The following is a 27,966-nucleotide window of genomic DNA, read 5'->3' as shown; positions in this document are numbered from 1 at the left end:
AGTGAGCGGGGGCTACTCTTTGTTGAGGTGCGCTGGCTTCTCACTGTGGTGGCTTCTCCTGTTGCGGAGCACAGGCTCTAGGCGCACAGGCTTCAGGAGCTGTGGCACGTGGGTTCAGTAGTTGTGGCTTGTGGGCTCTAGAGCACAGGCTCAGTAGTTGTGGCGCACGGGCTTAGTTGCTCTGTGGCATGTGAGATCTTCCTGGACCAGGGGTCGAACCCATGTGCCCTGCGTTGGCAGGTGGATTCTTTTTTTTTTTTTTTTTTTGTGGTATGCGGGCCTCTCACTGTTGTGGCCTCTCCCGTTGCGGAGCACAGGCTTCGGACGCACCGGCTCAGCGGCCATGGCACACGGGCCCAGCCGCTCCACGGCATGTGGGATCCTCCCGGACCGGGGCACGAACCCGTATCCCCTGCATTGGCAGGCGGACTCTCAACCACTGCGCCACCAGGGAAGCCCTGGCAGGTGGATTCTTAACCACTGCATCACCAGGGAAGCCCTTTACCCTATCTTTTTTTTTTTTTGGTACGCGGGCCTCTCACCGTTGTGGCCTCTCCTGTTGCGGAGCACAGGCTCCGGACACGCAGGCTCAGCGGCCACGACTCACAGGCCCAGCCACTCCGCGGCATGTGGGATCTTCCCGGACCGGGGCACGAACCCGTGTCCCCTGCATCGGCAGGCAGACTCTCAACCACTGCGCCACCAGGGAAGCTCCTAAACATCTGAATTTTTAAGAGGAAAATTTACAAAGTTGATTATTTTAAAAGTAAATTAATGAATTCTCAAATTCTCCAGGTTTCTAAGCCAAAACCAGTAACCAATGCCAATCATTGGTAACCCTTTCCATCCTTTACTTACAGGATAATAAAGGTAAAGAATAGGAGAGGATAAAAAAGGATTACATTTCAAAAGAAAATATAAATCTTAAAATGGAAAAGCCATCGGAACCTCACAACGCAGATGACGTTGGAAAAGAACCAACCCAGGTAGAGCGTGGAACTTTGCATAACCGCGCTCCGCTCCCGCGCCCCGGCAGCCGACACAGGGAGGACTCCGCCTCCAGGAGCAATCTCATTGGAGCGCACCTGCCCCTTTGCCGCATGCGCACAACGGGCAAACACGGCTGACTCTTCTCGTCGCCTTCCCCACCCCCGAGTTCCGAGCTCCGATTGGTTCGCTGCACGGGGCCGCCCCTTCGGTCCACCCAGTGTGGAACCCGCCTCGGCGCTCCGCCCTCCCTGCCGGCAGCGGGCCGCGGCGCAGCCTGCAAACCCCGGCGGCGAATGGGGATGGCGGCGACGGCGGCGACGGCGGGCAGGCTACTGCGGCTCCGCGCGGCCAGGGCCGAGGGACCCTGGCGTCGGCTGCGCGCCGCGGGGCTGCCGCGGGGCTTCCTGCAGCCCGCCTCGGCCGGCGGGGATGCGGCGCAGAGGCGGCAGGTGGCTCATTTCACTTTCCACCCTGACCCGGAGCCGCTGGAGTACGGTGAGCTCGGGGCTGCCCTGTCCGCTCTCGCGCAACCCAGACTCCCAGGCCCGCGGGAGGTCATAACGGGTGCCGCTCTGCCTGTTCTGGGCGGGGTCCGGCGGGCCGACCTCCTTGCATCCCGGCATAATCCTTGCCCTGCCCTCCGGAGCCTTGTTCTACCTTAGGGTCTGACTGTGATTTCCTCCTTGCTCCATTTTTGTGACTGCCGAACCCTCGAGAGGCAGCCCCTCGGCACCCTCGAGGTGGGTGACAAGGCATACCAGGTGTGCAAGGGCCTGGGGGTGGAGGGGTGGTGCCGGGGGCAGCTTCCCTTTCTCCGCTCTCTATCCTTGCTTTCCCAAGTGCCCCCTGCCTCCCAGAGTTGCCCCAGCTTGCCCATTGCTGGGCCATAAACTACAGGCATTGGTATGTTAAATTAAAAAAAAAAAAACGACCCCCCCGCTTTTTTTTTTGCTTTAGTAGGTAAGAGAAAACGGAGGGACTAAAGTAACTGAATTGATTTCCCCAAGGTCACAGAACAGCTTCTTCCTAGAGATGAGAAACATCCAGCTTCCTGTCTGAGCCTAGTACTAAGATTGTGCTGGGCTAGGCTGCCACTTAGCCAAGGAGGGGTAAGCGATGTAGGTGACGGTCAGAGGAAGCGTTCGAGGGCTTCCAACGGCGGGAAAGACACGTAGCACCTCTCACACTTCACGGTATGACAGTTGCATGACATTTACGGTTTCTTCTGCGAGTTTTCTGTGATCTCCAAAAGATCCAGTGTCTATCATCAGAACATTGGAAAAAATGAGAAAACAGTTACCTTTTCCTTGGCCAATAACTTCTCACATGCTAGAGCTGAGATTTTGGGAAGTGTGCCAGTATTAGCTTGTGGGTAACAAAAATGAACATTTATTGAGCACTTACCACAGGCAGGCATGGGCTGAGAAGTTTACATTCATCCTCTCATTTGACGCTTAGGACAGCCTTAAGGGGTCGGTAATGTTGTTACTCCCATTTTTCAGTTAAGTTAGATGAGGTCTTGAGACGGTTTGTCCTGGATTACACGGATGAGTTAGTGGTAGCATCAGCTTTGGAATATAATTGTTCAGATTCCAGAGCTTCTATTCTAAACAATGTGCTAAACTGGACGTGGAAACTATTTACTAAGAGGTGTTCCGGTTTTGTGAAATAGTTAGTAGACACCATAAAGGCAAATAGCAACTTTTGCTAATCAACAAGATGGACCTCGAATTCCATCTTCAAAGCAAAGAAACTTTAGCCCGATACTTGAGAAATAGAGCATAGGTCTTCTTAACCTTCCATAATTATGAAATTACTAAAACTTGAGTAAAATGATAATAAAATGTTTGTTCTTATTATGGCAATAATAAAAGCTTATCACTGATATTTCGGATAATAGAAAAAAGCAAAAAAAGAAAGTAATCTCACCACCCACCACTGTAAATATTGCTAGTATTTTTGGGTGTATCCTTTAAGTATTTCCTTTCAGTTGAGTGGAATTAACGTATTCCACTAATAAAATGAGTGGAATAAAAGTTTCCCCTAATTGTAGTTTTAATACAGATACAATTTGCATTATTTAATCAGAAGCATTTTCCCATATTGTTATATCGTTTTTATAACCTTCTTTGGAAGAAGACATGTTCTGGGAATTCCCTGGGAGGTCCAGTGGTTAGGACTCCGTGTTTTCACTGCCGAGCACCCACGTTCGATCCCTGGTTGGGAGACTAAGATCCCACAAGCCATGTGGCACGGCCAAAAGAAAAAAAAGAAGACGTGTTCCGTCGAGCAGAAACACTGTATAATTCAGTGGTTAAAATCTTCGTTGTAAAATCAGATTGGGCTAGGTTCCATCTTCACACTGTTACCTATAACTTTAAACGCACCACTTACCTTCTATGAGCCTCAGTTTCTTTATAAGGAGTTAATAATACCTAATTTGGAAGGTTGTTATGAGGACTAAGTAAGGATAACGTGCATAGTGTACTTAACACCGTCTCTGACTACTACGAAGCACTCCGTTAAGTAAATGGAAACTTTTAATAATTACCTTTATGCTTTTGTTGTTACAGCTTTGCTGTGTTGTAAGTAATGCAGATAGAAACATTTCAGGTATCTTGTACTGTATCTGAGATTATTTCTTTAGGATAAAGTCCCAGGGATGAGATTTCTGATTTGAAGATATGAACGCTTTAATGGGTTTTTAATGCATAGTTCAAATCACCAGTTCATACTTCGGTTTGCGGTGTGAGAGTGTGCGTGGTGGCTGTCGTGCTGAAATCGCAGGTGTACTGTGATACTGTGGTTTGTGGTAAGAAATACACATTTGGTCTTTGTTGTGTTCCTGGCACAGAACTCTTGAAAATTCCCACGATGAGAGCAATAAAGTTGTTTTTAGTTATGTTACTGTTGACTTTTGCTAAGCCCCTAACTCACCTGAGGGTGGGGGCTGGTGACCCATGTGCTTAGAGGTTTGGAACTTTTAGTCCCACCCTGCTGACCTCTGGGGGTGGGTAGGGGGACCTCCAGGTCAGTGGATTGCCAACGGCCAATGATTCAATCAGTCATGCCTACTGAAGTCTCCCTAACACTTCAAAGGACAGGGCTCAGATAGCTTCGGAGAGGAAAATCCCTGGCCGTCCAATGGTTAGTTAGGACTCTTGCTTTCAATGCCAAGGGCCCGGGGTTCGATCCCTGGTTGGGGAACTAAGATCCCGCAAGCCGCGCGGTGTGGCCAGAAACAAGAAGAATTAAAAATTAACCCTGCCCCCCGCCCCCCAAACAGAGAGCTCCCGAGAGAGTGGCGTTCTCAGAGAGCAGGGAAGCGCCTCACCTTTTCCCCCACACCTTGCTCTATGCAGCTCTTCTATCTGGCTGCTCCTGAGTTATATACGGTTTATTATAGTTATAGTAAACCAGCGATCTAGTAAACTGATTCTGGGTTCTGTGCACTGCTCTAGCAAATTAATCAAACCCAAGGAGGGGCTGTGGGAACCTCCCATCTTAAGCCGGTCAGTCCGAAGCACAGGTGACGACCCCACTTGGTGTTGGCGTCTGCATTGGGGGAGGGGCGGTCTTGTAGGGCTGAGCCCTTAATCTGTAGGAGTTGAGATGAATTATAGGACACCCAGCTGGTGTTGCAGACTTGATTGGTGATGTGTTAAAAAAACACATGCACTTTGGAATTGGTGTCAGAATCGTATGTGCTCACGCGTGCGAGTGTGACTGCAGAGCGCACGCGCACGCGCACACGCACGCGCACACGCACACAGTCGGGTATTTTGTGCTCACTGCACTTTGTTTTAATACGCATTTGTTTCATTTCTGTTGAGGAATGTTTTCCCATATATTTGTCTGCTAGGTTTACTTGCTGTTTTGTGAATTGAATGGTCCTTGGTTTTGTGTATGTTAAAAATTGTACACGGAGTTATTTCTTCTCTCAGTGCTAACACTGTCTGCCATTCTTGAGCAGCTGCTCTGTTCCAGGTGTTGTGGTAGACATCAGTCTGTAATTCTCACAGGAACCTTGTGAGCTGGAGAATATTATGCTCATTTTACAGATGAGAAAACTGAGGCATAGAGATGTTGGTGGCCTGCCCAAGTCTGATAAGCAGCACGACAAGAATTTGAACCCAGATGTGTCTAACGCCCAAGTCTCCCACCCTACTGTTGTACTAATGTTTTGTGTATTCAAGGTACTAATGAAGATACTTATTCTCTCTCTGTCTTTCTGTGTTACTGTCTCTCTGCCTTTCATGTGTGCTACAGATAACTTTTGTTCTTTTATGTTGGTTATTTTGACACATGAAAGGGAGTCCTTAAATACAGTGGTGGTCATGGTCGACTCTGAGAAGATGACATTTAAGCTGCACGGTGAGGATTGATAAAGGAATCACCTCTGCAGGGACCAGAGTGGAAGTTTGTTTTCCAGGAAGAAAGAAGGACAGGCAAGGGTGAAGGCCCTGAGGTGGGGTGAGATGTACTGTAGGAGTCGAGAAGGCCACAGTGGTTGGGGATGTCCTGTGTAGGGGACGGTAGGCAGCTTTCAAAGATCAATGGCGTAGCGAAGAATCTGTATTATGGGATGATGGCCTTCTTGCCAGTATTAGAATCTTTACGGTCAGGAACAGTGTAAGCAAAGAGAGGTTAGAAAGCATGGCGTTTATATGAGGAACAGGAAGTAGCGAGTTTATTTGGAGGAGAAGAAAAAGGGGTGGGAAACAAGTTAGGAAAAGTAAATGGAGGCCTCTAAATCTAGAGTAAAGGTTGGGGAGGAGAAAAGATTGAATATCTCTTAACGTGCCTTTCACTGCGCCAGTGCATCATGTACAGATTCAAATGTGGTTCTGTGAGCGGTGGAGGGTCATTGACTGTTTTTAGGCAAGAAAGTGACCTGAGATGTCCTTGTGTTATATATTACTGGGCAAGTTTATAGAATGGATCGGTGAAGGGAAGGGAAGGGGGCAGAGAGATGAGTCAGAGAGAGATTGTAATTGTCCACACGAGAAACTTGAACTTGGAGGGTGTCAGTGGAAATGGTTGCATGCTTGGGAGGATCTGGCACTGTTTCGCCTGCGGGGGCTCAGTCAGGGGAAGGTGCGTCGAAGGTGACTGGACCTTTTCAACCTGGGAGGCTGAAAGGATGGTCAAGTGCTGGTCGCACTGGTAGAAATGAGGGTCGCCAGAGGAGAAGCACGTTTTCAGAGAGGGAGAGGGTGACTTAAATTTTGGATGTGTTGAGATGTCTTAGTCCGTTTGGGCTGCTGTAACAAAAATGTCAGTAGACTGGGTGGCTTATAAACAACAGAAATTTATTTCTTATAGTTCTGGAAGTCCAAGGTCAAAGCACTGGCAGATGATTCAGTGTCTGGTGAGGGTCTGCTTCTTGGTTCTTAGCCATCTTCTCACTGTGTCCTCACGTACTGGAAGGGGTAAGAGAGCTTTCTGGGGTCTCTTTTGTAAGTGCACTAATCCTATTCATGAGGGCTCCACCCTCATGACATACCCACCTCTTCACCTCCAAATACCATCACATTGGGGGTTAAGTTTCAACATCTGCATTTGGGGGGGACCCAAACATTCAGTCTCTAGCATTGGCAGTGTTGGACGGAACAGAACACCATGAGTGAGGTAGGGTGGTCTTGAGTTCTGATCTGGCACCAAAAAACAACTCTGTCAAAGGTAGAAACCCTTGGGGCCAGAGAATTCTCTCCGTGTCTCTTTTCCTCATCTGTTGTAGAATTGCCCCCGATGAACGTCCTTCCTCTTTTCTCCTCTTACTCTGTGTTTCCTGTTCTGACTGACTTTATCATCGCTCATCCAAACCTCTCATGGTACCCCGCAGAATGGAGCTAGCAATGACAGCAGACACTTTGATCAGTGCTCACCGTGTGTCAGATGCTATTCTGGGTGCCTTGTAGGTTATCGATTCATTTAATCCTCAAGTAATTGTGCTGTGCTGGAGAGTTTGAGCCCCACTTTACAACTTAGCATTGTGACACTGGCCATGTTGATTAGTCTTCATAAGCTTTTTTCCCCTCATTTGTACTGCCTCAGAGGGTCGCTGGGGGCACTCAATAAGATAATCCATACAATTACTGGTGCCTGGCACCCATTGTGCTAGAAAGGTCTCCCTAATTAGGGGAGAGGGAAGGTAACCGGTGCAGAGTAGATGATCCCTAAATATTGGGACATTTGATAGGAGTTATCTCACTGAATTCTCACAAGAGCCCTACCCATCAAATAGTATTATCCCCGTTTTGCGGCGGAGGAAGCTGAATGTCGGTGGTTAAGTAACTTTCTCAAAGTCACATGGGGGGTAAGTGGCCTATCAGATTCCAGGCCAGGCCTGCCTTATGGCTGTGTGTTCGCTCCTTTCATTACACTGTTGCTCCCCTAACTTCACACCCGGGCCTCTCCCTGACCCTGATTTCGGGCCTTGTGTATATGTGTGGGTTTGTTTATTCATTTATGCTGTGCATTTACATTTTCTCCCGGATGCCCTACTCTGTGCTGTGTGCTTAAAGGTGTGAGTCTGGGCTTGTCCTCATGGAATCTGAAGTCTCCTGGGGGAGACGGACAAAAAAATAGCAAGCAAACGCACCCTTCAGTCAACCCCCCTCGTAATAAACGGCCCGAAGGAAATGTTCAGGTGCTGGGAAGAGAAAAACGGAGACCTGACAAGGGTCCTCAGAAGAGGTGGCACTTAGTGAAGCACTAAGGGGTCAGAAGGGAGCATCCAAGGAGGTGTAAAGAGGGTGCTGGACGGAGGGACCCCCAGTGAAGGTCCTGAGGGGGCAGGGAGCCCGGTCTGGTGGCACTGGGCCTTGGGGGCAGTGGTGCAGAATGGGTCCTGAGGTGGGCAGGGATGAGATCAGGCAGGACCTGGTGGACGTGGTGAGGAGGCGGGCTTTATTCCAGGAGCAGTCGGAACCTCTGAAGGGTTTGGAGCAGAGGAATAATGTGACTTGCTGTGTTTTTTAGGACTCATTGTAGAGCTCTCTGATGAATGATCCTGTGGCCTGAATCTTTATACACACCCTAAATTCTTGTGTCGAAGCCCAAATCCACAGTGTGATGGTGTTTGTAGGTGGGGCCATTGGGAGGTGATTAGATCATGAGGGCAGAGCCTTCATGAATAGGATCAGAGCCTTTACAAAAAGAGATGCAGAGAGATTATCCCTCTCTGTCCACCAAGTGAGGATATAGCCAGAAGATGCAAACCAGGAAGAGGGTCCTCACTGGGAACTCACCTTGATCTTGCAATTCCCAACCTCCCGAATGGTGAGAAATCAATTTCTGTTGTTTAAACCATCCAAACTATGGTTTTATGGCATTTTGTTACAGCAGCCAGAGCTAAGACAGGCCACTAGGAGGTGGTTTCCTGAACAGCAAAATGTTGGTAAGTTCTGGAAATAGGACACAGTCGTGCTGGATTTTAAGCTTTACTTTGCAAGTCATATATTTGGAAGTAGGATTTAGGGGATTAGATAAGAAGAATGGATACATGGAAGACATTCAAGGATGCCTCCTTGGTTTCTGGCTTGGGCGCCTGGGTGCCATCTAGTGCAGTTTTTAAAGTGGGCAAGACTGGTTCTGGGAGTGGATGTCAAGAGTTCAGTTCTGGGCTGGCTGAGTTAGAAAAGCCCAAGACACCCAAGTGGAGGACTGATGGCTGTCGGATATAAAAGCCAAGAGCGCAGGGCTTCCCTGGTGGCGCAGTGGTTGAGAGTCCGCCTGCCGATGCAGGGGACGCGGGTTCGTGCCCCGGTCCGGGAGGATCCCACGTGCCGCGGAGCGGCTGGGCCCGTGAGCCATGGCCGCTGCGCCTGCGCGTCCGGAGCCTGTGCTCCGCAACGGGAGAGGCCACAACAGTGAGAGGCCCGCGTACCAAAAAAAAAAAAAAAAAAAAAAAAAAATCATACAGAGACTGAGTAGATTAGGGCCGGCAAAGGTAAGGGAAGCGCTGCAGCTTCTCATACCATGGGCGTCACGCCTTTTGGCAGATGTTAGCATGAGCCCACCTCGCCCCGAACCGTGAATGTCTTCCTTTTCGTGGATATGCAGTAACACGGGCACCTTAAAAAGGCATTTGCGGGCTTCCCTGGTGGCGCAGTGGTTGAGAGTCCGCCTGCCGATGCAGGGGACACGGGTTCGTGCCCCGGTCCGGGAGGATCCCACGTGCCGCGGAGCGGCTGGGCCCGTGAGCCGTGGCCGCTGAGCCTGCGCGTCCGGAGCCTGTGCTCCGCAACGGGAGAGGCTACAGTGGTGAGAGGCCCGCGTACCGCAAAAAAAAAAAAAAAAAAAAAAAAAAAAGGCGTTTGGAGACCCTTCATTTACATTTCAATATAAAATGTTCTGTCCCTGTTACTTGGATTCTCCCCAAAACTTACTTTATGGAGTAGGGGTCGGGACACCCTTTAATAGGGGTTAGAATGGGGTAGGGGTATATACGTGGCTCCTAACAAAAGACTCCCGGAGAATAGGGTGTCCGGAGGGGTGGAAGAGGTTTTGTTGGGGGAAAACATGGAGCTTCTCAGGCATCTCCCATTTTAACAGTACGGTTCATGCCAGCTTGTGCCGTGGAAATCACGCACTCATCACGCGTCAGCAGGCGTGTGCTGCTTGTCATGTATGTGTCGGGCACTGTGCTCAGCGTGGAGGTTTCTAAGAGGGCCACGATGCAGAGGGCCTGGGACACACAGGTCTACCCCAGGCACCAGGCAGCTCAGAGCAGGACCAGCGCTGGAAGCTTCGTTTTCTGAAGCAGACCCTAATCCACATCTTAGCTCTGTATTTCTTTGTATCTGTTCAGGGTCTAACTGTAGATACACTTACTGTCAACATGGGCTGCTGCTGACCTGGGTTATTTCCGGACACCTGCTCCTGGGGCGCCTGTGTGACCCATTAAATCTCAGGTCCTCTAGCTCTGCTGAGGGCCTCTCCCTTCAGTGCTACCCCGTGCTGCCTACGGAATAGTTACTCAGAATCACTGAGTACTGCTCATCAGCTGGTACTGCAGTACTACCTCTTCCCCGCTGCCCCTGGCCTGGAATTTGTCTTTGAATTGTGACATTGGTAGATTTTTTTCCTGTCCCATTCCTTTGTTTTTAAGTGGTTGATGAACAGTTTGCTTTGTCTGTTTTTTAATTTTTAAGAAACAGCCTCATAGGTTTATCTGTTCCGCTGTTCACTCAACAGATATTTATTGAGCACGTATTGCATGTCAGGTACTGTTGTAAGGGCTGAGCACATAGCTCTGACCCAAGGCAGTTAAGAACCCCTGTCCCCTTATGTTCTATTGTGTCCCTTACATCCCTGCAACATGCCACTTTGTCTCTGCAGCAATGATGATGATCTGGTTTCTTAAATTTTTTATTTAAAATTGAAAAAAAATTATTCTTTTCCATTACGGTTTATTACAGGATATTGAATATTGTTCCCTATGCTACACAGTAGGACCTTGTTTTTTGTGTATTTTATATATGGTAGTTTGTATCTGCTGTCTACGCCTCATTTATGCCCCCCCTTCACTTTGGTAGCCGTAAGTTTGTTTTCTTTGTGAGTCTATTTCTGTTTCGTAAATAAGTTCATTTGTAGCACATTTTAGATTCCACATATAATTGATAACATGTGATATTTGTCTTTCTCTTTCTGACTGACTTCACTCAGTGTGACGATCTCTAGGTCTATCCATGTTGCTGAAAATGGCATTACGTCATTCTTTCTTATGGCTGAGTACTATTCCAGTGTATACATGTACCACATCTTCTGTATCCATTCCTCTGCTGATGGACATTCAGGTTGCTTCCATGTCTTGGCTGTTGTCAGTAGTGCTGCTGTGAGCATTGGGGTGCCTGTGTCTTTTCGAATTAGAGTTTCCTCTGGATGTATGCCCAGGAGTGAGATTGTAGGCTCTCACATGGTAGTTCTATTTTTAGTTTTTTAAGGAACAGCTGTGCTGTTCTCCATAGTGGCTGCACCAGTTTACATTCCCACCAACAGTGCAGGAGGGTTCCCTTTTCTCCACACCCTCTCCAGCATTTATTATTTGTAGGCTTTTTAATGATGGCCATTCTGACAGGTGTGAGGTGACAGACACCTCATTGTAGTTTTGATTTGCATTTCTCTAATAATTAGCGAAGTTGAGATCTTTTCATGTGCCTACTGGCCAGATCATGACCTGTTTTTTCACAGTGTTCTACTTAGGACAGTTTTGAGTAAGCAGCTCAGTTCCAACCATAAAACCCCATTTTACCAATGGGTACCCTTTAGCCTGCATCCTTGGCTTGGGAAATTGTGCTCTGTGTATATGTATGTTTATTTTGTTGTAACTTTTTATCTTGGAGAAGAAGAGTCGTCAGTCTGGCTTTGAAATTTTTCAGCCAGTTATGGATACTGGTAATTGTGTGATTTGGCAACTGGGTTTAATAATTTTGTATGGTGTTCAAGACCTTTTTCTTTTTTCCTTTTTAAGGTCTTACCAGTGGCACAGCTTTGGTTAGACATGCTCCAGGTGTGGTAATCTTATCACGAGGGAGCTTTAGGCATACTTTATCAATAGTTTTTGGTGTAACCCCCAGGAAAATAAGTAATTCTAAGGAAAATAAATATTTAAATGATGTTACCTCTGAATAACTTGTGATTTCTTCCTGACCCATCCGTAAATCTCACTGCAAATTTAAAAAGAATCAAAAGTAGATGTTGTTCTACTAAAAATTGTCACTTAAAGCTTTTAAAAGCATCTAGTAGAATAGCAGTTAATCCAAAACCCCCAAATTCTGACTTTATTTGAAAAAAAAAAAGTGTTCAGGAGGGAAAGATTATGTGTTCACATGGAAATATAACCTTTAGATACCCTTACTTGTAAATTATTTTCATACAAGATGAACAAATTCTTTGTGGTTATCAAGCAATACTTTTCAGATTCACTCTGTATGATTTTTATTATTAAAGTCTTTGCTTTCTCCTTCCTGGAAAGTTGCCAAGCAGCAGTGTGGTGAGATGTCTTAGAGGCATTCGGTATTAATTCAAATGGTCAGCAGACTTGAAATAAATACCAGTTTAGATGTTTAGGCAGTTTCATCCTCCCTAGCGTCTTAGGTATGAAAATCCTCATTCGATTTTCATAGATAAAAATCTTACTTTAGGAAATGTATGAAAGAGGTGAAGGAGTGGGGATGTCACGGTGGTTGGGGAAAGAGTTTGCCCTAAATGATTATCATCTGACGCTAGGGACCAGTCAACCCTTCTAAGAGTTTTTATAGAATGGAGACGGATTTAAGGAAAGCATCTATGAAACGATAGAGGCTTAGCCTTTTAGAAAAATAAATTATGAAGTCATTATGGACATGGGGTGTGATGGTGATATGACAGTGATTTCTTGAATAAATTCCCGTAGAATTTAAGAGTAGAACCAGGCTTTATTCTGGGCTCAGAGGGCAGCAGGGCAGATCTGACTGGGTATCGCCGAGACCTGTAGCCTGGGTATTACACAGCATGGAAGGGATCAGAGACAGGCAGTGGGAGCCCAGAGCTGGACGGAGAATGAGAAGGCCAGGAAGATGGAAGGTTGCAGGTGTCCTAGGTCGGAGCCTGCTGTGGAGCCAGGGCACCCCAGGGGTGGGCCTCCAGGAAGAGGACGGCTGACCAGTGTCTCTTGGCCGCAGGGTTGAAGGCAACAGCAGTCATGGGTGTGACCCACCCTGGGAACGAGACCTTGGCTTTTGGGACGCACGGGCTACCGGGGTTCACCGAGGTTAGATGGGCCAGTCGTCAGGGTAAGCAGCAGGGGTTGCAGGGATTTGACATCAGCACGGCTGTGGGTCGAGGTGCATGGATCAGGCAGTAACGTGACGACAGTCACAGATTCAGGCAGAAGCCTTTTCTGCCCTGAGTAGCGCATTTGTGGATGGTCTGACCCTACAGTTCTGGGGCGATCGTGGGCCCCGGGCAGCACCGAGGCTTAAACCAAAGCCCCCAAATCGCGGTATTTCTGAATTCCAACATTGGGAACTTTACCAAGTAAAGCTTTATACCATTCAGAGTAATGCCAAGGTCCAGATGAAGGACGCATTCACAGACCAGAGTCTGACAATTAATAGCTAATATTTATTCAGCGCTCACCGTGCCACGTACTGTTCTAAGTGCCTTACATGGATTGTTCCATTCAATCCTCTCAGCAGCCCGTTTAGGGAGAAAGAGGTTGGCTCACAGAGATTCTGCCGGAGCAAGAAGATAATAGGAAGGGCCAGCCTGGTGTGTTTAGGCCTGGGGTTAGAGTATTCTCCATGCACCCGCAGTTCTGGGCACTGACGTTTTTTTAGCCTTCCTCACTGTTCTATGGCCCATGACCATTTCTTCTTATTGGCACGTTTAACACATGACATGGGTCACGTGTGTTCGTTATGGCTTATGTTCCTAAGATTCATCCAGGGCGTCTTCCCAGACCACTACCCCTCTGGCTGCTTCCCTTTTCTGACTTTCCATAGCTTTTCTTTATTGTCTACACACCTTCGTACAACTTTGTTATGTTCCTTCCTCCTTTTTTTTAATACTCGTTTTTAAATTGTTTAATATGTTTAAATTTTGCCTCCTCAACAAGTGTCTTAAAGTTTGTATTGCTTTTGTAATCCTCTACAGAGCCCGAATCATTGTAAATAATTCAGTACATTTGTGTAATACATTCTATACCTTTCTTTCTACCTTGACTTTATTTTTTTAAAAATTTTATTTATTTTGTTAAATTAAATTAAATTTTTTTGGCTGCACTGGGTCTCGCTGCGTGTGGGCTTTCTCTAGTTACAGCGAGTGGGGTCTACTCTTCGTTGCAGTGCGTGGGCTTCTCATTGCGGTGGCTTCTCTTGTGCAGCATGGGCTCTAGGTGCATGGGCTTCAGTAATTGCAGCATGTGGGCTCCGTAGTTGCGGCATGTGGGTCCTAGAGTGCGTGGGCTTCAGTAGTTGTGGCACATGGTCTCAGTAGTTGTGGCTCAGGGGCTCTTAGAGCGCAGGCTCAGTAGTTGTGGCTCATGGGCTTAGTTGCTCCGCAGCATGTGGGATCTTCCCGGACCAGGGCTTGAACCCGTGTCCCCTGCATTGGCAGGCAGACTCTCAACCACTGCGCCACCAGGGAAGTCCCATCTACCTTGACTTTAATTAAATTTTAATCAACAGTTAAGAAACTGGTTATTTTTTATATATGTTACAATGCATGAATTTTTTTTTCCACAGGGCAAACTCAGAAAATGAATCTCTTCCAGGCAGTAACAAGTGCCTTAGATAACTCATTGGCCAAAGATCCTACTGCAGGTAAACTTCCTTTGTGCTTGACTGTGGTACTCGTGTTAATTCAGAATTGAAGATTTGCTAGAAATATTTGTCTGGAGCTCAACGGGTAACATTATATCTACTTGAAATTTTTAAAAGACCTGAACAAATGCTTAAGGCTAAACAATCAAATTATGATATGAAACACATTTTTTAAATCCTCTTATTATGACTTAGTTTGCACATATATCTGGCATCATTAAGTTAACTTTCTCCCATAGTATGTGTGGTCCTTATATTACATTAATACCTTCTGGATTTTTTGAATATGTACTGCTGTTTCTCTAGCACGTAGGAAAAAATGGAAAATACCACTTCGTTCAGGTATCTATTTATAAAATGAAGGTTTCATTCTGTGCTTTCCTTTGGGATACGTTGTCATTCAACTTGTAAGATTTTTTGGGAAATAACTGTAATATTTATAATTAACTTTATAAGTAAGTTTATCTTATTAAATTAAATTACTGACATAAAGCCAGTTGTCCCACTGTCTATTTTTTACATTTGATTGACTTGACTTCATATGTATATTTAGTGTACCTTGGGTTTCAACTTGGGAGTCTCTGGTTTTAAAGTCAAGTGAAAAACAGGTTAATTCTTAGGAGGAAGTGAGAGCTGGACTAGTAGATGGTTAGACCTTCCTTTGTTTTGAATGAGAATGGACTGATGGAGGCCCGTAGAGGAGGGTGAGTTATTTTCTTGAGGTCCACGAAGCCGACGAGGTGCCTGAATGGGACTAGGATTCAGCTTTGTGAACACCCACCCGTTGTTTGGTTCTTTGCCTTACTGCAAGGCGCCCCTCAGTTTTCACCTCTACTGTTCTTTGCCTCCCTCCTTACGTGTATCATACTTGCCTCCTTTCTCTTTCACGCAATCTGTCACTTTCCTATTCGTGACTGTTCTCTCAGCTTGAAATGCTGTTTCTTCAGCTCTTCAATTGCTGACTCTCATTGTATGTCGTGTATTTAACACAAAAACAGCAACAGCAACAAAACCACTGCCCAGGGACTCGGGAGCCTGGCGTGTGAGTCACAGTCTGCCTCTTGCTTTCTGACTCGTTAGATTACTTTACTACTTTTCTGGCCTCGTGTCCTTCATGGGTAAAGCAAGATGAGATTCCAGATCTGTGTTTCTTTCTCAACTGGGGATTTTAATCCCTCCCCCCTCCCCTTACAGTGAACAACGTCTGGAGACAGACTTTAGGCTGTTACAGCTCTGTGTGGGGTCCCTGTCATCCACTGGATAGAGACCCGGGGTGCTGCTCTGTGTCTGCGGTGCACAGGCCAGGCCAGTGCGACACAAGAATTATCCAGTCCAAAGTGTCCCTAATGTCGAAATTGGGAAACCTTGATTTAGATCTGTGGTCCATTCCTGTTTTCTAATTGAAAATGTAAACATTTAAATTACTTATTTCTCATTGTTAGTATCCTGTAGGGATTATTAAACACAATGTGTTTTTTAAACATTGTTTTTCAGTAATATTTGGTGAAGATGTTGCCTTTGGTGGAGTCTTTAGATGTACTGTTGGCTTGCGAGACAAGTATGGTAAGTTAGTATCTTTATATATGAGCAGTATTCCTGTAGAACTTTCACTTAAAGATCTTGAAAATACAAAATTTGCCTGTTTAAATGTCTGCCGTATCCTTACTGTACGGATGGGTTCCTTTCGTTTCCTTTCGTTTCCGTGGCCACCCACAGACTCCTTTGGCTTAGATTCCTCCAAGCGTGTTCTAACTGTAGCTTCCCTCTGATCTGGTTCATATTATACATATTATAGATTCCAAAATAGTCTTCATTAAATACATTGTTTGTCATGTCCTTCATGCTCTGGGAATCTTTGACCTCTTATTGCTGTCTACCTTAGCCCCTTAGCCGATTTCTTTTGTTTTTTTAAAAAATTAATTAATTAAATTTAGTTGGCTGCATCAGGTCTTAGTTGCGGCACATGGGATCTTTCATTGCAGCACGCGGGGTTCTCTCTAGTTGTGGCGTGGGCTCAGTAGTTGCGGCCCATGGGCTTAGTTGCCCCGCGGTGTGTGGAATCTTAGTTACCCGATCGGGGATTGAGCGCACGTCCCCTGCATTGGAAGGCAGATTCTTAACCACTGGACCACCAGGAAAGCCCCAACCCCAAGAAAATGGATTACTCTTTTTTGCTATTTTTTGTTCTGGCCACGCCGTGGGGCATGGAGGACCTTAGTTCCTCGACCAGGGATTGAACCCACGCCCTCTGCAGTGGGAGCACGGAATCTTAACCACTGGAGCGCCAGGGAAGTCCCCTACCTTAGCCCATTTCAGTCCCATTGCCTCTAGTTCAAGGTTCTGCCCTATTGGTCTCTGTTAATAGATTTCATCTTTTATTATCTGCAATAGGATTCTCCAGAGAACTCGAACCATTAGGATATATCTATGTGTGTATAGATATGTGTGTATATGTATTATATATCTGTATCTATATTTATACTTATATCTATATTTATACCTATATTTTTTTCTCTCTCTCTCTTTTTTTTTTTTGCGGTACGCGGGCCTCTCACTGTTGTGGCCTCTCCTGTTGCGGAGCACAGGCTCCGGACGCGCAGGCCCAGCGGTCACGGCTCACGGGCCCAGCCGCTCCGCGGCACGTGGGATCCTCCCGGACCGGGGCACGAACCCGCGTCCCCTGCATCGGCAGGCGGACTCTCAACCACTGCGCCACCAGGGAAGCCCACCTGTATTTATATCTATATTGAGAGAGAGAAAGTGGGAGAGAAAATGAGAAAGAGAGATTTATATTTTAAGGAACTGGCCCACACCACCGTGGGGATTGCAAATCTGAAATCTGTAGGGCAAAAGCCAGCAGACTGGAAAACCAGGCAGGCTTCGGGACAAATGTTTTCTTGTTTGGGAAACCGTAAGTCTTTTCTCCTAAGGCCTTCAAGTGATTGGATGAAGCCCGTACACATTAGGAAGGACAATCTGCTTTACTTAAAGTCTCCAGATGTAAATGTTAATCACATCTAAAAATACCATCACAGCAATATCTTAGACTGGGATCTGACAGCCGGGCACCACCACCTTGCCAAGTGGACGCCTGTCCTTAACCATCACATTATCCTTCCACATGTTTCATCCCCGCCAGTCTGTGACTTTTGCCTGGCATGTGATCGATTTCTGCCTGTTGCTTTCAAGCATTTCATTTGCCTCAGACTTAAAACCCTCATAGAGGGCTTCCCTGGTGGCGCAGTGGTTGAGAATCCGCCTGCTGATGCAGGGGACACGGGTTCGTGCCCCGGTCCGGGAGGATCCCACATGCTGCGGAGCGACTGAGCCCGTGAGCCATGGCCGCTGAGCCTGCGAGTCCGGAGCCTGCGCTCCGCGACGGGAGAGGCCACAACAGTGAAAGGCCCGCGTACCGCAAAAAAAATAAAATAAATAAATAAAAATAAAACCCTCATAGAATGCGTATTCCTCTGTAAGGAATGCGTTTCAGCCTCTTCCTGTTGCGGGTGACTTTGAGGTGCTTTGACCTTTCTTTTTTTCCTCAGCTTTATCTAATGTGGAAATCAAAGCAGTTAAGTTTGGGGTGGAGTTGATAGCTGCCTACTGTCTTACCTTTGCCGCTGCCCTGTAAATCTCCTGTGTGCAGGAAGGAGTGAGGGGCCTTAAGACTTTTTTTTTTTTTCCTAATTGTTGTTTCTTCTTGTTCCACTCTTCTCTGAGGTTATCCTTGCATCCAGGAAACCATAGTTGAATCCAGGAAACCAAGTGTCCCATCCCACTTAGCAGGGACTCTCAGGTTGTTCTTTTCCCTTCCTTTACAGCAGTTTCATTTTTCTGGGTCCTGTCCCTCTGCTTTCTTTCTCCTAGCTGTCTATTTTTTTTTTTTTTTTTTGGTGGTACGTGGGCCTCTCACTGCTGTGGCCTCTCCCTTTGCGGAGCACAGGCTCCGGACGCGCAGGCTCAGCGGCCATGGCTCACGGGCTCAGCCGCTCCACGGCATGTGGGATCTTCCCGACCGGGGCACGAACCCGTGTCCTCTGCATCGGCAGGCGGATTCTCAACCACTGCGCCACCAGGGAGGCCCTAGCTGTCTATTTTAACAGCTCTTCAGAGTTTGAGATACTTGGACCAATCTCAGCTATCTCAAACTATCTCAGTTCTCTCCAGCTAATTCTGACTCCTAGAGATTTTAGATCATAAAAAAGAAATTAAAAACCTTTATACATTTGAATTCAAAATGCATATGCATCGTAGAAAATTTGGAAGATGTAGAAAAGCGTAAAGAAGAAAATAAAAATTGCCCCAACTACCAGAGATAACCTAGAGAAAACCACTCTGTGTATCTTGGTATTGTGTACACTTCTAGACCATATTTGAATATATTTGAATATATTTGAATATATTAACTAATATTTAAAACACAGAACTATGCTTTTTTTTTTTTCTTAGGATTTTCATCTCTGTTTACATTGCCCATCTGTTCGTGCATTGCTGTCTACTTTATCCAGTAGAGACCTTAGCATATTAATCATTTAAATTCCCAGTCTGAATAATTCCAGCATCCCTGCCACGTCTGGTAATGATGCTTGCGCTGTCTCTTCAAATGTGTCTTTTGCCTTTTGGTGTGCCTTGTAATTTTTTTTCTTGGTAGCCAGACGTGATGCACTGGGTAAAAGGAACTGCTGTCAGTGGGCCTTCAGGGATGCCGTGGTGAGGTGTGGGCAGAGGGGAGGTGTTCTATCATCCTATGATGAGCTTTGTCTTCAGTGAGCCTGTGCCCCTGGACTGTGAACTGCACAAACATTTCTCAGTTTTTTTTCTCCCTGCCTCAGGCAGGAGCGTGAGCTGGAGTTGGGTGTTTCCCTTCCCCCAGGTCAGCTGGGTTCTGGTGATATACCCAGTAGGTTGGGCTCTGGTTAACTAGTTTTGTATGACTTTTACTTGAGGAGCGAGTGCTCTGGCATATTTCAGAGGGGTTCCTTGTTCACTTCCCTTGCTGGAAGCACGAGGGGATTTTCTCCGACATTTACTGTGGAAACCTCACTGAGCTGCTGGAGGTAAGCCTCACAAAATTGTGGGGAGTCCCTGCGACTTGGTCCCTGGAAGTTTTAACTCTCAGACTTGTCCACACAGAACCTCCAGCAATTCATCAATTACAGCCCGGGTTTCCTGCCCCAGCAGGAGTTGAGATTCCCTGTATTCACCCGTCCGTCTGTCAAGTCTTGGGGGCAGCGGTTTGCCCTATGTCCTCACCTCTCTAAGGAGCCAAGAAGAGTTGTCGATTTTAGTCTATTGAGCTTTTTACTTGTTAGGGTGGAGTGGCAACTGCCCAGCTCCTTACATGTGGGACTGGAAACCAAAAGCTGGATCACACTTCTTTTTAAAAAATAAATAAACAAATAAATAATTTTGTCTGCGTTGGGTCTGCGTTACTGCACGCGGGCTTTCTCTAGTGGCGGCGAGCGGGGGCTACTCTTCGTCGCGTGGGCTTCTCATTGCGGTGGTTTCTCTTGTTGTGGGACATGGGCTCTAGGTGCGTGGGCTTCCGTAGTCGTTGCATGCGGGCTCAGTAGTTGTGGCTCGCCGGCTCTAGAGCACAAGCTCAGTAGTTGTGGCGCACGGGCCCAGCCGCTCCGCGGCACGTGGGATCCTCCCGGACCGGGGCACGAACCCACGTCCCCTGCATCGGCAGGCGCAATCTCAACCACTGCGCCACCAGGGAAGCCCCACATTACGCTTTGGTAACTAGTCTTATCTGTATCTACGCTGAGCAGTTTCTAGCCCTCACTGTTTTGCCCTGCCTGGGCCAGCGTGGTGGCGTCCCACGTGCTTAACAAAGCTGGCAGGTCTTCTCGTGGCTTCTGCCCAGGTTCTCATCCAGGACGTTTCATTCCTGTCACCTGTGCTCACACACTAGCGGCTTCCGAATTTCTATCTCTGGTCTAGACCTCTGGCCTGAGCTTCATCTCTGTGGATTCAGCCCCACACCCCTGCATACTCTTCTCCTCAGTGTTCAAGTCCTTTCAGACTCGGTGTTCGAGTCCTTTCAGACTCAGCGTTTCCAGACTTTTCAAACGCAGCTGAATTTATTATATCCTCCAGCAAGTCTTTGCCTCCTACTACATTTCCTATCTTGGTGAGTATACCACCATTCACCTCTCTCTTTCTCATTCTCCATGTCCGGTCAGGTCCTACGATTTTATCTTCAGAATTTGCCTTTTTTTTCTTTTTCAATTTAGAATGTTACTTTTACATTTTTTAAAAAAATGAACTTATTTATTTATTATTTGTCTGCATTGGGTCTTCATTGCTATGTGCGGGCTTTCTCTAGTTGCGGCGAGCGGGGGCTACTCTTCGTTGCGGTGCGCGGGCTTCTCACTGCGGTGGTTTCTCTTTGTTGCAGAGCACGGGCTCTAGAGCGCAGGCTCAGTAGTTGTGGCGCACGGGCTTAGTTGCTCCGAGGCATGTGGGGTCTTCCCGGACCAGGGCTCGAACCCGTGTCCCCTGCATTGGCAGGTGGATTGATTCTTAACCACTGCATCACCAGCGAAGTCCCTAGAATGTTACTTTTAAAAATTTATTTATTATTTTTTTATTGAAGTATAGTTGACTTACAATGTTGTGTTAGTTTCAGGTGTACAGCAAACTGATTCAGTTACACACCCACACACCCACATATATTCTTTTTCAGATTCTTTTCCCTTACAAGTATTGAGTATAGTGCCGTGTGTAGAGTTTGTCTTTAATATGGCCTCTCCTTTCCGTTCTCACTGCCCTGGAGTTTGGCTTCGGATCCCTAATCATCCCTGCTCGGACAGTTTCACTGCTTTTCTTTGTAATCGCGCTCCCTTCCGTCACTCACTGCCTGTTGCCAGTGAGATCATGCTGAAATGCACATTTCTTGGCAGAATATGCAAAACACTTTGAGATCTGCTCCCTCCCTCCCTACCTACCTGGCCTCATTCACTTTATTCATTAATATTGAATTATGGGACGTTTTCCCTAAGCCCTTGTGTTTTTCATCTCTCTTCCTTTGCACATGCTATTTGGATCTCTCTTTCCCATCTGGTTCCCTGGGAAACCTTGGGAATTCCCTAGAAATTCTCTATTTCACCTTCAGTCACTACTTTATCACTGTCCAGATTTTACACCTTTTACATATTGCAAATTATGTTGTAATTGTCTTCCCACGAGATCTCTGTACCAGACAACTCCTCAAAGGAAATAGACGTTTAAATCGTGGGTTCATCCCTAGCTCCTAATATAGCATCATGCAGTACTTACGGAGTGAATGTTGTTGGGTGTATTTACCCCTCACTCTGTCACCGAGACAGTGGCTGCTGCCTCTGAAAGGGGGTTTCCTTATCTCCCTTTAGTGATTTTTTTAGTTGGTCTGATTTTCTTTAAAAATAGCTTAAAACAGGGAGAAACCAGCTCTCACTAGAAAAAACCCACTGCTCATAGAAGGCGCTGGAAGATTTATGTCTGCATGACAAGGGGTTGGGCTAATTAACGGCTAATTAATTCTTAGCTTTCTTGTCAGCAGCTGTTGTGAAGTTTTACACTAGTTTTAGGACTATGAATTCAAATTGTGAATAATTCCAGGTTGATCACCGCCACTTTCTCTAAGAGGAAATGAGCTTCCGTTTTCAGGAGTGAAGAACAAAGGAAATGGTGAAGAGAAATCTATCCACACAGAACTTTTTGTGTATTTAAGAAATAGCACATCTTTAAAAAATAATGCTCTGCTCTTTTGAGTATAGGCTGGGAATTTTAAGCTATACACAAGAATGCTTGGCTTAGTAGTCTCTTTTTGAAGTTAAAAAAATTTGTATTTACTTAATTAAAAAAATTTTTGAAGTACAGCTGATTTACAATATTGTGTTAGTTTCAGGTGTACGGCAAAGCGGTTCCGTTGTACATATTTATATGTACAAATCTATATTTTTTTGATTCTTTCTCATTATAGTTGATTACAAGGTATTCAGTATAGTTCCCTGTGCTCTACAGTAAATCCTAGTTGTTTAAAGACTTTGTATTGAAAAGAATGAAAAAGATTATGCTGATACAGTTGAATACATTGCATGGAATGACATAGCAAGCAAACCTCTTGTGGGGGCGATTGATTCACTTTCTGGGGAGAGCTGGATGTTGAGAAGGGCTCAGCCAGTAGGTGGCAGCCTACACTTTGAAATGAGACTGTCTCTGCTGGCCTTGTATCAATACTCTGGAACTGCAGAGAAGAGTTTTAAATCCCACCAGAAGGGAGAATTTGAAGGATTACAGGTTACTGACATAATATTGTGACGCTGAATACTACTTAATATTAAAAAGAAGGAACTGACTCATTAGGGACAATGCTGCTTTAAAAAAAAGGAAGGGAGGTAGAGCTCTTCTGTACCCCAGGTAACACAGATGAGTGTGAGTTTAGCATCACCGAACTGCGTTTCTCCTTCCTCGTCCTTTGACAGAACAAAATAAAGGGAGTGCTCGGAAATTGAAAGTAGAAGAGCCGTAGCCTCATAAACACATGGCATTTTTAACCTTTTTAGGGGAGGGGATCCCTTGATCAGGAACAGTGGTTGAGACTGGGGGAAGTTCTAGGGAAGCAGGGGATGGGAGAGAGCCATTAAAGGCGGTTGATTTTTAGCGTAGGGTGTGATTTGATGTTGAATTCCACACATCCTTTCATTTCTGTAAGTCACTGAGACGGAGTCTGCACGTCATGTACAAAATCTGCCCTCATTACTGTCATTCTCTGTATGAGACAGTGTTTGTGTATGTTTTATTCAAGTAAGACTTTGGTGTGTCAGGTTCGGGGCACGTTTTTATTTACCCCTATCCTGTACTGCAGTGAATGTGGCTGGACGGTGGTCCCCGAGGCTCTCTTTTGTTCCACTTATCGGAGGAAACTCAGGTGAGAAAAGGAACAGCAGAGGATTTGCCGAATTAACCCACGGGCCTAAACGTCTGCCTTTTCATGGGATTTGATGCTTTTCCATTGCTCTCTTCATGCCTGGCCGCCACGACTGCGGCCTGTCCTAGCAGCTTTGGGAAAACGAATATAACCACTTACTTGCTTTCTTATGTAAACATCAGAGAAATTGTAAAACCAGATACTTTAAGACACTGAACTCAGGAAGGAAAACTAGGACAGGCATGTGGAGAAGGCGAGTTTTTGTCTGTAATCTGCCAATATCGGGGAGTTGACTTTGGGCCCCAGTATCCTCATCAGTAAAGTGAAAGTACACGTTTAAGTATTCTTTATGCTTTTATCTTTTTTAAAGAGAGGAACACATTTGCTTTATGCTTCGATTTCCTTTACATGTAGAGGTTTTATGAAGATAACAATCGTTATGTCATCTTAGAACCATGGGCTACATTAGGCACTTACTTTTTTCTCTCTTTTTTTCAATTTTATTGGAGTATCGTTGATTTACAATGTTGCGTGAGTTTCAGGTGTACAGTGATTCAGTTATACATATACATACATTCATTGTTTTTCAGATTCTTTTCCCATATAGGTTATTACAGAATATTGAGCAGAGTTCTCTGTGCTCTACAGTAGGTCCTTATTGGCTGTCTATTTTAATATATAGTAGTGTGTTTCTTAATTTTCTCTTAAGAAATCCCTTTTCCAGTATGATAAGTTTTAAATGTGGAGGCTGAAGGCAAAATCTTTTGACAAGTCTTATACTTTCACCGGAATTAGGAAATGAAAATCTTCAACAGAAAAAGTGACCTTGCATTATATGTTCCTCCAACAAAGAAAGGGTTACTTGAGTAATAATCATACTCTTGTATTTTGTGTCAGGTTCCACTGAATAATGGTAACCTGTGAGATGGGGTTTGGCCTCTGGGCAGTTGAAACTAATTTTAGTGAAAAACAAACAAACAAACAAACAAAAACTTGGTAAACTAATGATAGTTCTTCAGGAGTAGGTTTATTTCCCCTATGGAAGTATATACATTTATGACTTCAGGGCAAATGGAATACCAGATATAGATTGTAAGATACCTAACTCTTCCATGAATTTGGAGTAAAAACAGGAATTCATAAGGTGGTGTAAACTTTTTTTCTAATATGCTTAAAAAATATTTTAAAAGGCTTGAGGGTAGCTGTGTTTTTCTCTCTTCTTAAAAGTCAGTCACTTTAAATTGCTCCTGTTCTTATAAGGCTCCTTCATCTACTGAAAGTACACATGTGGGAAAACTAGTTAAAGAACATGTTAAATGCCTTTCTTTTCATCCAGTTGAAAGAGTTACTCTCAAACATGGGATGAAGATATTATTGGCATATACTTTATATTAGTTTCCCTTATATATTGCTTCAATGTCCTTTTGTGAATTTTCATTGTAAAAAAAAAAAAAACGGTTTTAGAATCTGCTAAAATTAGAATTGGTGCAGACAGTCACTGTATTTCAATTTCTTTAAAAATCAAACTGAGTATCCTCACAGTAGGCCTGTTGACCAGTGGCTTAACAAATAACATTTAAGAGGGTAAGGTATTTATTTTGTAGGGTATCAGGGCTGGAGAGAAATTGAGTATAAATCTAGTCCAGCACTTCTCAGCTGGGGGTGGTTTTGCTCTTCTGGGGGCATTTGGCCATGTCTAGAGCCATTTTTGGTTGTCACGATGTGGGGGGGGTTGCTGCTGGTACGCAGAGGGCAGAGGTCAGAGATGCTGTTAGCTGCCCTCTGCTACAGAGGGCAGCCCTCGAAACAGAGGATGATCTGAACCCCAGTGTCAGTAGCTCTGAGGTTGAGAAACATCGATCTAGTTCTTCTCCACATAATGTAGACACTGAAGTTCTGAGAGGTCAGATGTTATCCAGTTGCCCGGTGAGCCAGACCCAGAAGCCAATTCTGAGCTTTTGGCACTACATTGTTTTTCCTTCTTATTTATAAATGAGCAGCTCATTGATATAAAAACATGAGAAATATAAGGAATGTATAAGGAATTTTAATAAACAAAGCTCAGGGGTTTTGATTATTCATGAGGTAAGAAGCAGCTAGTCATCGATAAGCCATATTAAAAAGTTTTTAACAATTCTTTTTGTGACTCTTGTGAACAAGTTTTTTGATTAGTGCATTAAATTGTCCTGAGGTGGCAGCTGGTGCTTTGACTTGTTTTTTTCCTTCGTTGATTAAATAATAAATGTTAGAGCTGCTAACAGGTGTTCTGTTTGACATTTTAAGCATCAGAGTGTAATGCCCTTAAGCCAGTTTTTCTCAACCCTGTTTGGCAATGGCAGGCTTTTAAAATGATGAGATGTGAGCGGCACCAGGGACTTAGGAGATGGGCTTGGGCTAAAGTAGACCAGGAGAAATGGGAATCTAGATCGTTCTTGTCAGAAAGTATAAAATTGATTCATGTATCTTTTTAAACATCATAATTAAGAATTTGAAACATGAAACTATATCAAGAACAACATAGATCAAGAGTGAGCAAAAGGTCTCTTATTTTATATTTTCACTGTCAAGTATGACCTATCTCATCTGTCCATTTGATATTAGGGGTGTTGTCTCTGTGTTAGCATTCTAAATCTGGTGCTGGGTCATAAAAAAATCCTCTTCTAGAGGGGAAAAAACACAAGCTTTTTTCTTCAGCATTTAGTATCTCCTGGATTTGGATGCTCTGGACATTTTTAATTGTTTTAGTTGGGACAGCTCACTTTCTAATATTTACACATTGAAGCAAGCGTTATTTTTTATTATTATTATTTTTTTTAACTTTACTTTTCATGGGTTCAGAATTGTTGCTCATTGGATTCAAGTCTAATTTTCGAATTATAAGGCTCTTCTTTTTAGATCCCAGAAATGATCAGGGGCGGAAGGGGACCAGTATAGCCATTTTTACACGGGCGGGCGGTTCGATTGCTGAATGTCTGGCAATCCCCGGATTCTCCCACACTCTCTTCTGTTTATCTTAAGGAAACAGATCACAAACCCCTTGCGTTACAACTGAGAAAGAGCTGCTCTTTCTTCTAAAAGTAGCATGGCTGGTGGCACGGCAGCTATATGGCAACTTAACTTTTACAGGCTTGGATGTGGAGCCATTGTTGTCGCTTACCTGGCTCAGGAGGTTTGAGGCTAAACGTGCAGGTTGTTACATCGCTCGGCAGTCTGTGCTTCGGTTCTAATCGGAATTCCACTGGTGAGCACCTCGCATGCGGTCATAGAGTCACAGGATCATTCAGTTCACAAGGAACAGTGACTTTCCGGTCAAGTTGGGAGTAGCCGGTGCAAACAGCCCCGCGTGGACCACGGACAGCCTTCATTGCCATTTGCGAGATCCTTGTGGAGCGAGGCCATAGAGGTGGGAGCCCAGTGCTTTGTTTTCCGTCCCCGTTGAGTGGAGGGGTCTCAGTTGCTTAGGTTGGCAGAGGGGATGGGTGGGTCAGTTGGGTACATGTTGGTGAATGTCCTGTGCTAGGGAATCACTTGGGAAACCTGTGGGACAAAATAGGTCTTGGTTTCCCGCTGAGCAGCTACACCCAAAGGCAGCTTCAGCGGTGCAACGCCTGACCTTCTCCGGGGGCATCCTGTCAGCCCCGCCCCCCCTGAGGGCCTCTGGCCAGCAGCCAGAAGTGGTGGCATGGGGCCAGACTTAAAATTAGCCAAAGGATTCTTTTTCTGTCGTTTTGGCTTTCTGGACACTTCGGCCAAGTTGGTAATAGGAGACTTCTCTTATCTCTGCTTCTGGGCCGGCTGCTCCTTTTAATCCTCATCTTTTTCTCTTCTGGTTGCTGCCAGCTTGGAGTCCAGCAGAAACAAAGAAACTTGTTTCTAAGCCAAAAGGGAACACACACAAACACAGTATTACATTCTTAATTAAGCAAGAATCTGTAGACTCTGAACTTGAGCATTTTGTTCTTTAAAAAGGGAAGGTTCCTCAAAACCCAAAAGGAACCTTTTTACCTCACTTTAGGAACGTGTGAGTTCGGTAATCAGATGGAGAAAGGAACATATGCACTGGCATAAACCCATTATATCAATTCAAATCTAAATTAAACACCGATCGACATTAAAACGTTCCACAGCGTTCTGAACAAATTCCCAAGTCCAGCTGAGTCATTTGCCTGAAGAAGGCAACTTTTCCTTTGTTAAATATTCTACAGAGTTTCTGCCCAAGGACCTTCCAGCTTTCAATTATTCTGTACGGATATATCAAGGTCACAACTCTGCTCGCAGTATTTAACCTTTATACAAAAAGTGGAAAAAGTTAGATACCGTGGCATCCGTTCATTGCACCAGTTGTGTTCTTTTTTTTTTTGTTTTTTTTGCCGTACGCGGGCCTCTCACCGTTGTGGCCTCTCCCGTTGCGGAGCACAGGCTCCGGACGCGCAGGCTCAGCGGCCACGGCTCACGGGCCCAGCCGCTCCGCGGCACGTGGGATCTTCCCGGACCGGGGCGCGAACCCGCGTCCCCTGCATCGGCAGGCGGACCCTCAACCACTGCGTCACCAGGGAAGCCCCGGTTGTGTTCTTTTACATGGCTTCCTTCACCCCACACTCTCTTGACAGTGACTCAGGTGGGGAACCAGGAACCTCTAACCTACACAGTCTCACCTGATTTCTCTCAGATACTTAGAAGCAGGATTTGAGCCAAATAGTCTCAGTGAAGCGTTGCACTCACTCAGTTCTTGCCAAATTACCTTTATTC

The 27,966-nt window shown here is 45.5% G+C and overlaps 1 protein-coding gene across 7 annotated transcripts in view; it reads left to right on the top strand.

Annotated features, from left to right (window-relative positions):
- Window positions 1-1,210: 1,210 nt before the first annotated feature.
- Window positions 1,211-27,966, top strand: part of BCKDHB (branched chain keto acid dehydrogenase E1 subunit beta) — a 289,790-nt gene continuing 263,034 nt past the window's right edge. For 5 of the 7 annotated variants that reach the window (XM_067011259.1, XM_059083877.2, XM_059083876.2 and 2 more), the window contains exons 1-3: window positions 1,211-1,485; window positions 14,223-14,300; window positions 15,795-15,863. In XM_067011259.1, the coding sequence (XP_066867360.1) occupies window positions 1,284-1,485; window positions 14,223-14,300; window positions 15,795-15,863 (349 nt within the window). In that variant the 5' untranslated portion in view covers window positions 1,211-1,283. The remainder of the gene's footprint in view (window positions 1,486-14,222; window positions 14,301-15,794; window positions 15,864-27,966) is intronic. The other 2 variants (XM_067011262.1, XM_067011261.1) reach the window with 1 other exon arrangement.

Source organism: Kogia breviceps, chromosome 13, assembly GCF_026419965.1.
Source record: "Kogia breviceps isolate mKogBre1 chromosome 13, mKogBre1 haplotype 1, whole genome shotgun sequence".
Taxonomy (NCBI): Eukaryota; Metazoa; Chordata; class Mammalia; order Artiodactyla; family Physeteridae; genus Kogia; species Kogia breviceps.
The sequence above is the reverse complement of the archived record's forward strand: the minus strand, read 5'-3'. Positions and strand labels throughout refer to the sequence as shown.